This window comes from Muntiacus reevesi, chromosome 19, assembly GCF_963930625.1.
Source record: "Muntiacus reevesi chromosome 19, mMunRee1.1, whole genome shotgun sequence".
NCBI lineage: Eukaryota > Metazoa > Chordata > Mammalia > Artiodactyla > Cervidae > Muntiacus > Muntiacus reevesi.
Genome location: NC_089267.1, coordinates 30869509 through 30887333, shown reverse-complemented (window position 1 = coordinate 30887333; position 17825 = coordinate 30869509). Strand labels below are relative to the sequence as shown.

The 17825-nt window shown below is 39.8% G+C and overlaps 1 protein-coding gene across 2 annotated transcripts in view; it reads left to right on the top strand.

The window, feature by feature from the left end:
* SLC35F1 (solute carrier family 35 member F1) overlaps positions 1–17825 on the top strand; it is a 400589-nt gene that overhangs the window by 237368 nt on the left and 145396 nt on the right. For both annotated transcript variants that reach the window (XM_065911395.1, XM_065911396.1), the window contains exon 2: positions 108–283. In XM_065911395.1, coding sequence (XP_065767467.1) covers positions 108–283 — 176 coding nt within the window. The remainder of the gene's footprint in view (positions 1–107; positions 284–17825) is intronic.

The following is a 17825-nucleotide window of genomic DNA, read 5'->3' as shown; positions in this document are numbered from 1 at the left end:
GTTTATTGCATGTAGCTTAGTGAATGGTGTAAGTGCTCAGTAAATTTTAAGTGATTGTTCTATTGGACTTTCTGCTGATCTTTGCTATGTTTCTCTTTATTTCTCAGGGAGATGTTAATCTCTGTGGCTCTAGGCCAGGTGTTATCCCTCCTTATTTGTGGAATTAGCTTGACCAGCAAGTACCTGTCAGAAGATTTCCATGCCAATACACCAGTCTTCCAGAGTTTCCTCAATTACATTCTTCTCTTCTTGGTCTATACCACCACACTAGCTGTCAGACAAGGTAAGCATGCCAAACCTGTTTCTCTTTTACCAATATCTTCAAGAGTGATGAGCTATGACCAGATTAACTTTTTTCACTTACAGTATCATAAGATGATTCAAAACCCCAAATCTTGCTGTTCTGTTTTGTGATAATACAGCAAACAAAATGAATGAATAAATCACAAAGAAACATGAATTATATGAATTCAGTGGGGAGTAAGAAGTGCATGTATAGGCCGAAAAGTACAATTGCTTACTACTTGAATTCCTGTTAGCATTTCTTGTACCCTTCAGTGAATCTAAATAGACAGCTTCCCTGGAACCTGAAACAGCCCTGATGAAGCTGTCCCTAATAGCTGCTAGCCCTGAGAAATCCAAGGGGATTGCAGACAAATATATGTCTTTGGGAAAGGAAGATAAAAATAGTAAACACACACAACTCTAGTAATAACAAAAGGGAAAAGAAAGAAAAAACAGCTACCACAGTCATGTGAGATGTTCTGTCTCAACTTAAAATAGCTAAGGCAATGGAACAAATCCTTTAAGACTCGGTACAGGAAAAACTTAAAAAGGGGCAGTTGCAGTTGAAATCCTTGTGGTATATCTCTGGAGGGTATACTTTAGAGACATATGAAAATACCATTGAATCTGATATAAACACGCTTATCTATGGTCCAGAAATAGCCAATAATGTTGTTATTATTAGCTATAGCTATCGACTATAAAATATGCACTGAAAAGTAACCATAATAGGTTTCAAGATAATTGTATACCTTAATAATGAAAAAAGATACATGAATAGCTGTATACAATAATCCTAACAGTCATACTTTTTTGAAACTTTGCCACAAACCATATCTCAGCATTGTATTTTTACATTTGCTTATTTGGATTGTCATCCAAAATAATACTGCTTATTTATAATGATTTGGCCAGGACTAGATTTCATCTTAGAAGAAGAGTACAAATGAACAAGTTAGGACTGACTTCCAGTTTAACTTGGGATTGTCTAAGGTATCGGAGAAGCTAATTTCATTTACTTCTTAAAAATTGGTATTGTTGGTGTTTGGTTTTTAAAATTCAACATTGGTAAACATAATTAAAGAATAAAATTTCAAACAAAACCTCAGGCTATGAAAGTTAAGACACTGAGTCTCAGCTACATTTTCTCAGTATGATTTGGAAGCCAATGATTTTGAATGCTACAAATGCATTATCTAAACAGTTGATTCAATCCAGGAAATGACTCCAGAAAATGAGAAAGTGGAGGAGGTGTATAATTAGAAATTTACTTATGAGAGACTGTCAATACGAAGAATGTATCATTTGATTGTATCAAGAAGAGAGAGCTATGCAGTTCAACTTAAAAATAATTTAATGAAAACTTGAATGATAATTTAGAATTATTAAAAAGTAGAATTATTTTAGCCAAGCACAAGGATTATAGTTAAAAATAGTAAGATTGAAGAACAAATTTGCAATATTCTGATATAGCAACAACAACAAAATCTCACAGAAGTGGTAAATTTGTGTTCTCTGGAGATTTTTAGGACCAAACAGTCTGCCAGCGGTCCCCAACCTTTTGGCACCAGGGACTGGTTTCATGGAAGACAATTTTTCCATGGACCAGAGTGGGGGAATAGTTTTGGGATGATTCAGGTGCATTACATTTATTGTGCACTTTATTTCTGTTGTTACATCAACTCCACCTCGGACTGTTAGGCATTAGATCCCAGACACTGGGGATTCACTGCTCTAGACTATAAGATGATGAACTGCAATTACTTTTCGGGTTCTTGTCACTCTTGCTTTCCAGGAGCCCAGAGATTTAACAAAAGCTCTCATCAGGGAAAAAAAATGAAAGTAAGCCATTCTAAGAAACAGAATAATTTCACAGTTACAGGTAGAGACAGAAAAGCTTTAAAAAAATTAACTGTAGAAAAAGACCCAAAGTTAATGATAATATATTTTGTTGAGACTTTATAATGTGCTTGCCAGTATGTATGTGAATTACCTCTTTTATTCCTTCAAACCAAGGAAATAGGAATTATTATCCAAAAGTTTATCAGTGAGAAATTGGAGGCTCCCCTGGCATCAGGAACCTGCTGTAGGCTACAGAACTAGGAAGAGTAAGTGTCCCTCTGAGGCCAGGCTGGGTACCTTCATGGTCCACCCTGCCCACCCATGTGGAGTCCAGGGGAGGAAGGAAGAGGGGAGGGAGACATGTTTGAGCCAAAGGAGGGTTTTTTCCCTTGAATTTCAAAACCCTGGATAAGAAACAAGCCCTGGGTGAGAGATCCAGTGACGCACAGCAGTGAGCTCAAGAGGATATGGCTGTACGTGGTGCCAAGAGTGGGTGGGCATGGGGGCGGGGCAGAGGGATGACTAGAAAGAGGCCAGGGGCTAGAAGCAGCAAGGAATTCACAGGCTCTTTGGAAGAAAAAGACTGAAAAGGACCTGAGAACATTCTGTCATTATGGTTGATGATGGAGAGAATCAACTTCTAAAACGCCCTATCCAGAGATACCTGCCATAGCCTCAGATTATCACCAAACTTGCTGGCATGTCTTCATTTGGGTGTTTACTCAGAATGTTTGTTTGTTTTAAGCTTCATCTTTAGAGGTTTTAATAGACCAGCATTAAGCTAACATCTGGAAATCAACATAGTAATTACATTAATTTTGTATAGGCTGATTCAGTGCCATGTTCTAGCAACATAATAATCTCTTTCATTATGCACCTCAAGATGTGAGAGGGGATGAACAGAGCAAAGAGGAGAGGGCGCAAAGTGAGGTGTGTGTGTGAGGGAACAAGTGTTTTAGCCACATTTCCTCCTCCATTCCTAGTGCCCCCTGACTAATCTCCTGGGAGGGCTGCAGGTTATGGTTGAACCAGATGCAGCTTTCTCAATTCTTCCAGCATAGACGTCACTGATCCTACAGGGCCACTCTATTCATTTGATACCACCTTAGGCCACATAACAGCAAGAGGTTAGACTCAAGAACTAACAGTCTTTCTGTATCACTTTAATCATAAAATGTATGATTGTCACATGTAAACACAGTGTGATAAATGCCAGAAGCCTTTCAAGAACTTTAAGGGCCATGTCATTACAAAGTCTTATAGAAATTTGACTTCTGAGTTAAAGTGAATTCTTTTCATCAAATTTGCATTGAACCTATGATCAAAGACTCTGAAGCAACAGACTCCAGTATAAGTTTCAGTGTAACTCCCAGTTGAAGCTGGAGTTTTGAATTTGCCCCTGGTTATTCATTGATTCCTACAAAATTTGTAGAAAACCAAAAATTGATTCCTACAAAGACCATCCTCCTAAAATTGTGTATTATAGAACAGGTTTTAAAACTACCCCTTCTTTATTGGAGCTAGATTGTTGTTTTTTTTATTCCAGATGGTTTTAAATTTTTTAAACATCTTGCCATTTATCATAAAGAGCCTCATTAATACAGCACTGTAGAAAAAATATACTTCAAAAAACTAGTTCTAATAAGATTGTATCAAATTTGATAATTTAGATAAAATTTAGCTAACTGTTACTTAGTTGTAACCACTTTGGGGAAGCTACTCAGATAATTAAAGTATACCCGTTGATTGAAGTAATGCCTGAAATCCAACACAGGCTATATGGGCAAGGTGGGGCTTTAGGAACTGTAAAGGAAAATGTATTCTTCCTCTTGTGTTTCTCCTTTACGCTCACACTACAGTTCTTCTGACACCAGATCTGTGGGGCTTTCCCACACCCTGCAGTTCTGTGACACCAGCTGAGTGTCTTACAACATAAGTCAGTTCTGACAGTTCTGTCGGGAGATGGATGGAAGTTATTACTGGTGCATCTGCTCTACCTGCTATAGGTCAGAAGTTGCCGCTAACCTTCCTTGGATTTAGTTAGTTTACTAGAGCATTTTACAGTACTCAGGAAAAAACAGCTTACTTAATGTTTACTAGTTTATTGCAAAAGGATATGATGTATTTTTGGATAGAAGAAGTGAGTAGGGCAAGGTATGCGGAAGGGGGCATGGCTTCTAGATCAGCTCTCTCAGAACCTCTATGTCACGTGTTCACCAACCCCAGCGTTCTCCAAACTGCATGCTTTTGGAATTTTTATGGAGGCTTCAATAAGTAGACATGATCATTAACCTCATTTCCAGCTCCTCTCCTCTCTCTGGAAAATGGGAAGGCAGGGCTAAAAAGTCCAGTTTTCTAATCATAGCTTGGTATTTCTGGTGACCAGCGCCATCCAGGAACCCACCAAGAGTCAACTCATTAGAAGAAAAAACTTCCTATCTCCCTGGAAATTGTAAGGGATATAGGAGCTCTGTGTCAGGAGCAAGGGTCAAAGACCAAATAGAACAAAATATGTTCCTAGTCCTTTGCATGTGTGCTTAGGTGCTCAGTCATGTCCAACTCTTTGCAGCCCCGTGGACTGCAGTCCACCAGGCTCCTCTATCCATTAGGATTCTCCAGGCAAGTATACTGGAGTGGGTTACCATGCCCTCCTCCAGCAAATCTTCCCAACCCAGGGATCAAACCCAAGTCTCCCTCAATGCAGGTGGATTCTTTACCAGTTGAGCCACCAGGGAAGCCCAAGAATACTGGAGTGGGTGGGTAGCCTATCTCTTCTCCAGGGAATCTTCCCAACCCAGGAATTGAACCAGGGTCACTTTTGCATTGCAAGGGAATTTTTTACCAACTGAGCTACCAGGGAAGACCACTAGTGCTCTTATCACTTAGGAAATTGCAAGGGTTTGAGGAGCTCTATGCCAAGAACCAGGGGCAGAGAACTATGTGAATATTATCTCACAGGTAAATGACTAGAAAGTGTAGTGCTGCCAAAACTTACGGATTTGAAACCTCTTCCTCATGTATCCTTTTTTTCTTAAAATTCCATGTAATACTAGCTGAAATCAGAAAACAGAAAAACACAAAAAGCAAACTATGAACAACTAAGGGCTTCTTCCCTGGTGGTTCAGCAGAAAAGAATCTCCCTGCCAATGCAGGAGACACAGGTTCAATCCCTGGGTGGGGAAGATCCCCTGGAGAAGGAAATAGCAACCCACTCTAGTATGCTTGCCTGGGAAACCCCATGGACAGAGGAGCCTGGCGAGCTACAGTCCATGGGGTCACAGAGTTGGACATAACTTAGCAACTAAACGCACACATATGAACAGCTAAAGACCATGCATTTCTTGCATTTGTGATGTAGAAGCTAGAAATGTGACCAACTTTTAAAACAAAGGTGAAATAAGATATATTTCTTATGAAGAAAAATTATGTCATCACACTTTTTCCATAAGCTTCTTTTATCAATAATTATACGAATCCTGCTTCCTCCTAGAATCACTTTCAGCAGTTCTTAAATAATAGATATCCATGATTCTTCTCTTGGAAGTTTTTAACTTCTGAATATATATAAATCACACAATTTTTTTTCAGCTCTTAGACTTTTTGTTTTGTGTTGGGGTGTAACCAATTAAGAATGTCATGATAGTTTCCGGTGAACAGTGAAGGGATTCAGCCATACATACACATGTATCCATTCTCCGCCAAACCCCTCTCCTATCACGCGGTCATATAACATTGAGCAGAGTTCTGTGTGCTATACAGTATGTCCTTGTTGGTTATCCATATAAACCATAAGATTTTTAAATAGTCAATAATTTCTTCTTCTTTTTCTTCTGCCAAGTTTTCTCAGTTCTTTCCTCTCCAATTTCATTTTGTTTTCCCATCAACAAGCTGCTCAGTGATGAGGGAGGTAAGGATTGCGAGGCAAAAGCAGGATGTTGAGGGTGAAAAGAAAACATTTTCATCCCTTATTTTCCTCTTCAAGTCGTAATGATGGGGAAAGAATGGGTATCTCTAATGAAAACATGAATGGATCCAGAAGTGCCTGCTTCATTTTGGATACAGACCACGGGAAGAGAAGAAAGTTTGCCACTATTGAGCATCAGTAGAGATATTCCTGGTGATTGGTTCTGCAAGTTTTGCTTTTTCACTGAGAGAGGTTTTTATAAGCTCTTCTAATTCTGAATAAAAGATAAGCTTGCAGCTAGAAACAATTTGATGAGTATTGCATGAATTCTAGAAAATTCTTACATAGACATTAAAATATTTGCTGAATCTTTTATATATTTCTTTGTGTGAGTGTGAAAAATGAAGCAAGTTACTAATAGTACTAACAGCACACTCAAATATATCACTGGGTGTTGTCTGAATTTTTCCAAAGAGAATACAGAAACGTAAATTCATGCCATGTTCTTCAAGAGAAATACTCTTGGGCTGAACACTAAATATCATAAGACAGAAATCCTGGAGGTCTAGGTTCTAATTTCAGTTGTCAGTGGAGAGGCTGATGAAATGAATTTGCCTCAGGCCTATGGAGCACCGTCTCCTGGTCCCCTTTACCCACTATCTTCTTTTTCCTTCCAGAGCACTGACGTGCTGACTCATTAGAAAAGACCCTGATGCTGGGAAAGATTGGAGGCAAAAGGAGAAAGGGGCAGCAGAGGCTAAGACAGTTAGATAGCATCACCGATTCAATGGACATGAATCTGAGCAGACTCCAGGAGATAGTTGAGGAGAAAGAAGCCTGGCATGCTAGAGTCCACAGAGTCGCAAAGAGTCAGCTAGGACTTAGCAACTGGACAACAACAAGCACTGAAGTCGCCAGGTTGGTGAGGGAAATACATAAAGATGACGATCTTGTCTATACACAATGGGTACATCCAACTCATGGCCCAGTAGTCTAGTCCCTATAAGAACATTCTCAGAAGTTGTACCAGCAATGAAATGTTGTGAAGTAATTGGCCTCCAACTAATAAAATAATTAAAAAAAAAAAAAAAGAAGAAGTTGTACCAGAGAAGTACTCCTCCACTAATTGGAAGAGGATAGTTGCCTCTTCCAATGCAAGACAGGCTTCATATGTGCTCCCTGCAGAAACACTACACTTCTTATAATTACGTAAGCTAATTTCTCAATTACCAATGGTGCAAGATTAAAAATACCTGTCTAATTAGAAGAAATGTAGAACTTCATGCAAAATAATATAGGCCTCTGTGAAAACCGCAACAATGTCTGGGGAACTTAGGTGTCCAGCATTTCACAGTATGTCAGACGCTGGAGTCCCCCGAAGATCTCACCTCCCTACTTCTGTTTGTAGGGCTCTGCCTCTGTGAACCTTTGTCCCTTGCCTTTGTTGGAATTTTCTTTGGTGCTTACAGTAGGAAATCCAAGACATAGGACAGAGCAATAAAAAGAGGTAAAGTGGGATCCAGGATTTTCTCAGAGCAGAAGCCTGAATTCTTGTTTTAAAATTTTTATTTTATATGAGAGTATAGTTGATTTACAATGTTTTATTAGTTTCCATTGTACGGCAAAGTGATATATATCACTTCATGGCAAATAGGTGGGGAAACAATGGAAACAGTGACAAACTGTATTTTTTTGGGCTCCAGAATCACTGCAGATGGTGACTGCAGCCATGAAATTAAAAGGCGCTTGCTCCTTGGAAGAAAAGTTATGACCAACCTAGACAGTATACTAAAAAGCAGAGACATTACTTTGCCAACAAAGGTCCATCTAGTCAAAGCTATGGTTCTTCCAGTAGTCATGTATGGATGTGAAAGTTGGACTATAAAGAAGGCTGAGCACCAAAGAATTGATGCTTTTGAACTGTGGTTGTTGGAGAAGACTCTTGAGAGTCCCTTGGACTGCAAGGAGATCCAACCGATCCATCTTAAAGGAAATCAGTCCCGAATATTCATTGGAAGGACTGATGTTGAAGCTGAAACTCCAATACTTTGGCCACCTGATGCAAAGAGCTGACTCATTTGAAAAGACCTTGATGCTGGGAAAGATTGTTGATGGGAGGAGAAAGGGACAACAGAGGATGAGATGGTTGGATGGCATCACCAACTCAATGGACATGAGTTTGAGTAAACTCCAGGAGTTGGTGATGGACAGGGAGGCCTGGTGTGCATCAGTCCATGGAGTAACAAACAGTTGGACACAACTGAGTGACTGAACTGAACTGATATATATATATATCCATTCATTTTCAGATTATTTTCCCGTATAGGTAATCACAGAATGTTGAGTAGAGTCCCCTGTGCTATACAGTAGGTCCTTGTTGATTATCTATTTTATATATTGTTGTATGTATTTGTTGATCCCGACTTTTTAATTTATCCCTCCCCTCATGTTTCCATTTTGGTAACCATAAATTTGTTTTCAGAGTTTGTGAGTCTGTTTCTGTTTTGTAAATAAGTTCGTTATATTGTTGTTGTTTTTTCCTTAATTCTACATGTAAATGATATTGTATGATATTTGTCTTTGTCTGACTTAACTAGGTTCATCCATGTTGCTATAAATGACATTATTCTTTCTTATGACTGAGGAATAGCCCATTGTATATCTGTACCTCATCTTTATCCATTCCTCTGTTGATGGTCATTTTCATTGCTTCCATGTTCTGGCTGTTGTAAATAGTGCTGCAGCAAACGTTGGGGTGCATGTATCTTTTCTTTTTTTAATTTTTATTTATTTATTTATTTATTTTTTTGCATGTATCTTTTCAAATTATGGTTTTCTCTAGATATATGCCTAGGAGTGGGATTGCTGGATCATATGGTAGTTATATATTTAGTATTTTAAGGAACCTACATACTGTTCTCCATAGTAGCTGTATCAATTTACATTCCCACCAATAGTGTAAGAAAGTTCCCTTTTTTCCACATCCTCTCCAGCATTTATTGTTTGTAGACTTTTTGATTATCACCATTCTGACCAGTGTGAGGTGATATTAAACATGACATTAAGCATTAAATATGTTAAGCATTTTTTCATGTGCTTCTTGGCCATCTGTATATAGAAGCCTGAGTTCTGCTCATACATAGCTTGTTCAGTTTCCAATTCTGTGGGTAACTTTGACTAAATCACGGAGGAGAAGGGATTCTTAGAGAGTTGGATAAGGAAGGACTTGGCAAATGTAAATACTGAATTATAACTCCCTTGTGAGTCCTGAGGGAAATATTACTGTCACTTACCTAAGTCTGGTGAGGTAATACTCACTGGAGCCTCTTAAATCATCTTCCTTGTGGGAAACTATTTGGCAAACTTCCATTTCTATTCATTGTTAGGTTGCATTTATGTTTACATGTTGGAGAGTTTTAGCCCTCATAGTATAGAAAGCTTGTACTTCAATGACTTTTGAAATGAACCTTAGTGTATATTCCCTGGGAATTATATTGATAGGGGAAGGAGAAGAGAAGGTGGGGGCGAGGGAGGCAGGAGGGGTATCGAGATGGGGAACACATATAAATCTGTGGCTGATTCATGTCAATGTATGACAAAAACCACTACAATATTGTTAAGTAATTAGCCTCCAACTAATAGAAATAAATGAAAAAAAAAAAAAAGAAGAGAAGGTGGGGCAGAGGATAAGGGTGGGGGCTCCTCTGCAAACCATGCTGGGAAATAGTTAGTGAAGAGCACAGGAGAAAATAAAAATCCAGTTTTAGCAAAATGACTCCTCAGTATGTGGAGCAACTGGAACTCTCATATACTGATGCCAGAAATGCAAAATGATATGGACAGTTTGGAAAATGGCTTAGTACTTTCTTATAAAATTAAATGCCCACTTACCATATGACCCATCACTCACGTTCTCCCAAGAGAAATGAAAACATAATATCCACAAATATTATGTGCAAATGTCCATTGCAGTTTTATTCATAAGCTAAAACTGTAAACAACCCAAGGGCTCATCAGCTCGTGAAAGGATAAAAACTGTGGTCAATTCCCACAATAGAGTATGACTCTGCCATAGAAGGACAAGGTTATTGATACATGCAATGATGTGTATTAATCTCAAAAGTTTTATGCTATGTGCAAGAAGGCAGACATGGGACCATATACATTGTATAATTACATAATGCATAGTTCTGGAAAAGGCTTAAAACTATAAGGTCAGGAAATAGATCAATGATTGCTGGAGTGGGGAATCAGGGGTTGGGAGTGATTGACTACAAAGGGACACAAGGGAACTTTGGAAGTAATGGAAATGTTCAATATGTCTTGATTGCTTAGAGGTTACATGACTATATATGTTTGTCAGAACTCTTCAAATTATACATTAAAAGGAGTGAATTTTATCACATATAAATTATACTTTAATATACCTGACCAAAGGGGAAAGAAAAAGAGAAAGACTGGACCACCTACTCTCACCCATGGCTGCCATGATGAAATTGCATATCAGTGGGCTCGAGTTCCCACTGGATAGCTTTTCCCTCACTTATGGATATTAGGAAAGGCCATTAAAATGTCCTCCTTCATTGTGGCATGCTTTCAGACTGCAAGAATGAGTACAGTTTCCCCCCTACTCCAGAAAATGTACTTACTCTAAAGAACTTGCTAGTGGGACACGAATTATTATTTATCAAGCTCACAATCCATTAAATAGTGTAAAAGTACATATATTTCATACACACGCAGTGCTTACAGGGCAGTCTGCACCAAATCAAGTCTCCCACAGTCTTCATCAAACTTACAGTACCTAAGAGTGCGTGTCCTGTTTGTGTGAAAGTGGCTGACTCTCAAATAAAGTGGTACGTTAGCCAGAACTTTCAGTATGACTTAGCACGATCAATAACTTCTAGATGGAAGCAAGATGACATGCATATGCAAGGCCGTCCTTCATTCCTCATGCCAAATACTTCATTAACAGATACCCTTCTGCTTCTTCACTTCCAAACAGTGTACGAGTTGGGAGGGAGGGGTTGTCTCCCTGTTTTATCCAGAATCTGTGTTGACTGTTAATTCTGGAAATCTTTAAGCGTTCCTCTCTCCATGCTGCGAGCTGGCACAGAGAGATACTCATTCCTGGCAGGACGCTCCAGCATTCTTGTGGGAGATTGAAGGGTGGTTACAAGATGATAACTATATTGCCTCAAGGAGATAAGTCCCCTTCTGCCAAAATAGTGCTTTGTATGTAATTAGTGTAAAAATTCAGAGGAATAGAGTTTATCCTTACAATCATCTTTCTCATTAAAAAAGAATCATAATGGAAGAACAAAGCAGTCCCTGCAGTGAATTGAATTGCTTTCCCAAAGTTTTCATTAAATCAAAGACTCAGCGGTTAGCCATCTTGCAGACACTGTTGCAGTCGGCTGCAGGATATTTGCAGGGGGGAGAAAATAAAACAATGAAGGGGACTTTTTTTTTTTTTTCTTTCCCAGGAGTAGAATTGCCTTGTGATTATCTTTAGATCAGAGTTCCCTGTCCATGCATTTTTTTGAGTGTCTGATTTCATTGGTTTCTGCTTCTGAGTTTTTGAGAACCAGGAAGAAGAAGGTGTATCTCACCAAATTTATATGTGATTCTTGCAAATGGTGGGTTCTAACTACAAGTTGGAGTAACTAGGCCCCTTCAGTGACCTATAGGAGGAAAAAGATAAAGAAAATGACTTCTAAATAAGAGAAAAAAATGATCAGAGTTTATATTTTTGCCAATTTTTTACTGTTTGACACTTCCTTGTATGAAAGAGCATGAATATTACATTCATTTACCTTTAACTGCCTAATTAGTCATGTCTAAAAAAAAGTCTCCCCTTAAGAGTCATATTCAGAAATTACTTAAGTTCGATAAATCTAACTTTAGACGGTTAGGATCTAGACTTTTTCTGTTTCTCAGTTCAATCAAAATTCAAGAACCATTGAGTCATCCTGGTTTAACTTGCCTGTATTATATTTCTTCCTTTCATAAGTCAGGATAAAAATAGTAGCTGCCTTCACTTTCCGTGTGGACCAAATGAGGTCATATATGTGGGAAATTTCTAGCACAGTGTCAGACATAGAGAAAGCATTCAACGAATATAACCTGCCATCATTGGTGTTAGATTTGCTTAATAAATGACTAATTTCCTCCCCAGAAAGTTGGATTTTACACATGTACCCCTTAATTTGAATCTGTTCTATCATGAGGACCCTGAAATTCATGAGTCATATCCCCACCACTTATGTTTATCCTTAACTTGTCACTGGATGTCAGAGCAGGCACTGTTATGATTCATAGAGGGATCCCAAAGGAAAGACATTTTAGATACTTTCTTACCCCTATGGTGTCCATTGTGAGTGAGGGAATTCATTGATATAATTATCACACTGGTGCAGGACTAATTCTGCAGTGCCTGAGCCCAAGTCCTCCTCCCCCAGCATGTAGAGCAGGGCTACTACCACCTGAAGAAGCCACGTTGTGAGAGACCATGGTACCCAGAGTCTGCTTAGAAGGAGCCAGAGCCCCCGCTTCAACTCTGAGGCATAACTGCAATCAAATGGTCCAGACTACTAGAGACTGGAAGCAGTGGGAGGGTTGCCAAAGGAAAGAGCTGAGAAGACAGTTCCCTTGGCAGATGCTTGCCCCAGAAATGAGTGCATATTTGCAAATGAGGCTTTGAATGTGCCTGCGAAGTCTCAGGATAGAATCACTTCCCACCTTTTCTCTCCCAATGGTTTTCCTCTGTGTTTCCCATCGTTTCTCCTGTTTCCTCTTTTCACCCCGCATTTTCCTTCTCACACAGTCAAAAATGATAGACAAATTGGAGGCAATCGGGAGGAGAACATTATTATCCTCCTCCCCATTCACTGGACTGAGGCACGACTGTCATTACAAATTCAGACCCTACAGAGAAGGTCCAGATTATGTTTATGCCACGTCTGCGAATAACCACTCCAAGTACCTATCCTTTGTTCAAGAAAAGTCTCAGAGCACAAGGTCACCAATCAAGATCAAGTATGTTGTACACCAAGCTTGACTACATTTTTTCCGATGTTTTTTCTTCCATAACACACAGAGAATGTATCTGTGAACTGCAACTAATTGAATACACATACAGAAAGCAAAGCAAAAAGCAGCTGAGAAAATTACATTCCCATTTGGGCTGTTTGACTGAGGCACATACTGGCTAGAGAAGTTGAGGAAATAACACTGGGGTTTGGCCAAAACCGGGAGAAGATGGCATTTCTGTCTCTGATAATTTCCATCAAGGAAATCACTTCTTAGAACAACGGCCGTACATGCTTCAGCAGACCCTATCGTTACAAGAGTAGGCATTCCCGGGGGTGACTTGGGTCGCTCTTTTATAGTAAAAATGCCAAAGCTCTGTGAGTTATGTGGAATAATCAGTGAGCAATACAACCCTTTTAAGGCCATTTTAAGGGAAACCATAGTGAGAAATCTGTAAGCTGAGATTTAGTCTTACTAATGAACTACTGCAGGGAAAAGAATTTTCCTCATATGAGCTCACTAGAAGGAACGTCACTCCCATTTTTTTGACAGGGTAAGAATATTATTTTTAAGTTGAAAAATAAAATCAGGGTGGAGATTGGAAAAAATAAAAGTATTACAAGATGAAAAAGAGTTGCAAAATACCCAGAGAGCACGGAACATTGGGGGCTACTCTACCTGAGAAGTGGCCGCCAGTATGTGGTTTTCCAGCTCAGAAGCTGGGAGGCTATCACAGACCCTGGAGCCATTGCTTGGCCATCTTTCAGCAGGAAGAACACGCTGCAGACAAACTCAATGGAAGACTGGGGGGCCTCACCAAATTCAAAGCAGCAGGTTCTATGCCTACAAGCAATTTCAACTTTGGACTTAGTGAATGTCATTCACCGAGGTCGCAGTTTCCAGCTGTGCTGTGTTAAACTCGCACCATTTTAGCACAGCTTTAAGCAAACTATTGATTTTAAACTTTTGTCAGGCTAAAAGAAACCAAGTTAGATCATTCAGGAGCAAGCAAAGAACTCGACTTCTAAAAATAAAGTTAAGGAACTTGGTAACTTCTTTTTCACAGAGGAATGTGTAGGCAGAGCTTATATAAGTGGCATAAATACAGAAGCCTCAGTACTGTTCAAAACTAAGTTATTTACTATGTGGAAACCTAATAGGTCTCAATCCCTGATTTCTCTTGTTTTGGCATCAGATACGTTAACTGATTTATTTAGATACCTGACGGGAAAGTCAGTGATATTCAGTCAGTTCCTATACTCAGAGCCTCTTAACTGAAGGAATGAACAGGGTGTACAAGCCAAGGAGATGGGCTTCCCCCAGCCTACAGAGGTTTATAGTTTTAGTTCTGCCCATGATTACTTTATACAGAAACTTCTGGAACACTCTGACCTGATTACATCTATTCAACTGTAATGTGAGAGTTGGACCATAAAGAAGGCTGAATGCTGAAGAATTGATGCTTTTGATTTGTGGTGCTGGAGAAGACTCTTGAGAGTCCCTTGGACAGCAATGAGATTCAAACCAGTTAATCCTATAGGAAATCAACCCTGAATATTCATGGGAAGGACCGATGCTGAAGCTGAAACTCCAGTACTTTGGCCACCTGACACAAAGAGCCAGCTCATTGGAAAAGACCCTGATGCTGGGAAAGATTGAAGGCAAAAGGAGAAGGGGGCAACAGAGAATGAGATGGTTGGATGGCATCATCGACTCAATGGACATGAGTTTGAGCAAACTCTGGGAGATAGTGAAGGACAAGGAAGCCTGGTGTGCTGTAGTTCCTGGCGTTGCAGAGTCCGAAACCATTGAGCAACTAAACAACAACAATATCTAAATTTACCTTACATTCCTGAGTCACTTATTTCTTCTTTTGTGTATTAATTCCTCCTTAATTTCATTCATTAAGTCTGAAATCCCTCTTTTTTTTTTTTTTTTGGCCTGCACATGTGTGCAGCATGTGAGAGCTTAGTTCCCTGACCTGGAATCAAACCTGCGTCCCCTGCATTGGAAGCATGGAGTTTTAACCACTGGACCTCCAGAGAAGTCCCAGCAAACACTTTTTGAGGGCCTCTTTCTGTTAGGTACTGTACTACCAGGTGTGAAGTGTACCTGAGTGGAGAGGATCTCTCCTCACACCCTCTTCTGAGCTCACAGACAAGAGGAGAGTGAAGAGTCTCTTCCATTGCAAAGGTGCAGACCTGGGGGCCTCCCTTCCCGTTATCTCCACCAAATCTCCATTGCAAAAGAATTTACTTCTCTCCTTTTTATCACTCCATCCAGCCACCCTTTTCCAATTATTCACAGCAGAAGGATTTAGTACAAGCAGTTAAAATCAGTCCATTGCTGTTTCATGGTCTCCCCTTGCCCTTTTCTTGATGCACTCCCCTTGCTCTAGGACCCTGACTTTACATCAGAAAGAGCCACTGCTGTTCCCGGGTCCCTGCTCTACCCTCCCCTCTCCCAGCCACCACCACCACTCTGCCTCCTGGGAGGACACAGCACAGACATCATCCACTTCCTTTATTTAGACTTGGCTATGGAAACCTCCTGGCTGCTAGGCTTCTGTGAGCTAGAGCACTGGGTATTTATCAGTGACTTCCAAGGCCCTCAAAGGTCTCTTCTCTTACAGGCAGTTTATCACAGATTTACATCTTTTTACCTGACTTAAGTGACCCCTCTTTGGGGTGGCAAATAGTCCTTAACTTTCCTGGCTTTATCCTTTTAAGAGGCCTTTACCTTTCTGGTTTTGGGGAATGTACCTTTAGCACTACTGGTATATGAATTTAAGCTGCTTCCTAGTTTCTAACAACCCCCATAAAATAGAAATCACAATAATTTAAAGTTATAAAATGAAATGTAATAAGAGTGTAGGATATCAGAGTTCACAGGCTTTATCCCAGTACCTGACTGAGTAAAAAAGCTGCCAGTCACTCACTGGGATCTTTAGTGTTTGTGGAGGAGTGGGAGGGAGGACATAATATCAACCACTTGCTTTCAACCAACTAGCTCATCTCATTTTCTTAGTGTGTGGTGTGCTCCGTTCAACACATATTCACCACAGCACTTTCAGATGGTTAGGTTACTATTTGGTAGTATTCTAGAGAGTTGTAATATGTACAGTTTCCAATAGTCCCACTTCATTTCCAGAAAGTAGCACAGATATATATCCAACTAAACACAGCAATGACTATGATTCCTTTGAAGAAATCATTATTGGCATCCTCTTCATCTTGTGCCAAAATCCCTGATTTAAATCTATTTATTCTTGGTTTCATGTGAAAACCAGGAAAGAATATTCCCCCTTAGCAAGCATCTCCAACCACAGGTATCCTATCTGTGTATCTACGCAGTCCCCAAGGTTAAAGTTTAAACACACCCAACAACCAACCTAGAAAAGTCCTGTCATCTCTGGGGTTGAAGTTTCATTTGATGGTAGAATATATTGACTGGTACAAGTTGTCTTCAGTTAAATTTCACAAATATTTACTGAACTTACTGGGTACCAGACACCAGGCGAGACTCCTTCAGATGCCCTCTCTCCATCCCCACCAGCCCTGGCCACTCATCTCTTCTCAGCTGGACCCCTGCCATGACTCTTGAACAGCTCTCTGCCTGTCTCTGCCACATCTTCATCACTGTCGTGGTGGTGGTAGTTTAGTTGCTAAGTCACATCCGACTCTTGCGGCCCCGTGGACTGCAGCCCTCCAGGCTCCTCTCTCCATGGGATTCTCCAGGCAAGAATACTGGAGTGGGTTGCCATTTCCTTCTCCAGTGGATCTTCCCAACCCAGGGATCGAACCCAGGTCTCCTACACTGGCAGGCAGATTCTTTACCAACTGAGCTATGTGTCCCTCCCTTAAAATTTTATTTGTGTTAAAGTGCAGCAGTCAACCAGGCTTAGGATAGTCATGTAAACCCTTGTTTATTTGTGATCTTTTTATTGAAATCAGAAGTTTTAAAACAACTGCCGGAAGAACCGGTTAATAGAAGGTGATTATTTTCTATATCCATTGAAATCAGCATTTTTTCTTCCATCTTCATTTTATGAGCCAAAATAGTCTTTTAATAAGAATTCAAAGAGACTCAAGATCAAGATACTACAGTGTTGCAATTTCTGCTCTCTAATTAGCCCATCTCCTTGAGGAAAGGAGGCCAAAGATATAACTAATTTTTGTTCACTGAATAGGGTGTCTTCTAAAGTGCAAGCCAAGTTGCCTTGGACTTTAGAGTGGGACATGCTGATCCTCATATAAAAAAATTAACTCAATATTTTAGGTGCTAGTTTCAAAAGAAATAGCTGGTTCCTACTGTGCTCCACACACAGCATTATCACTATAACTCAAAGAATTCCCTGGTGGTCCAGTGGTTAGGACTTGGCTCTTTCACTGCTGTGGCCCGAGTTCAATCCTTGGTTGGGAACTAAGATCCCATAAGCGGCATGGCTCCCCCCACTCCAAAAAAGGTAAGAATTCAGTTCATCTCTTAGTGTAGAAATTCCAGTTAAAATTGGTTCACTTTGGCTGACAGTTAATATAAACTAGAAGATCTCCTTAATAACAAATAGTCTGATCAAAGATTTTTCTTGGACTACATCTAAGGCAGATGCCTACTTCATAAAAGCTGTGAAATACTAAGAAGAAGCCATGAAAACTGAAAAGACTCTGAGACAGTATTTGAGGTGACAATGTTAGAAACATTTACAAAGTTTATTTGTATTTTTTAAATTGCTCAAGTAATACATGAATATAAATATTACAAG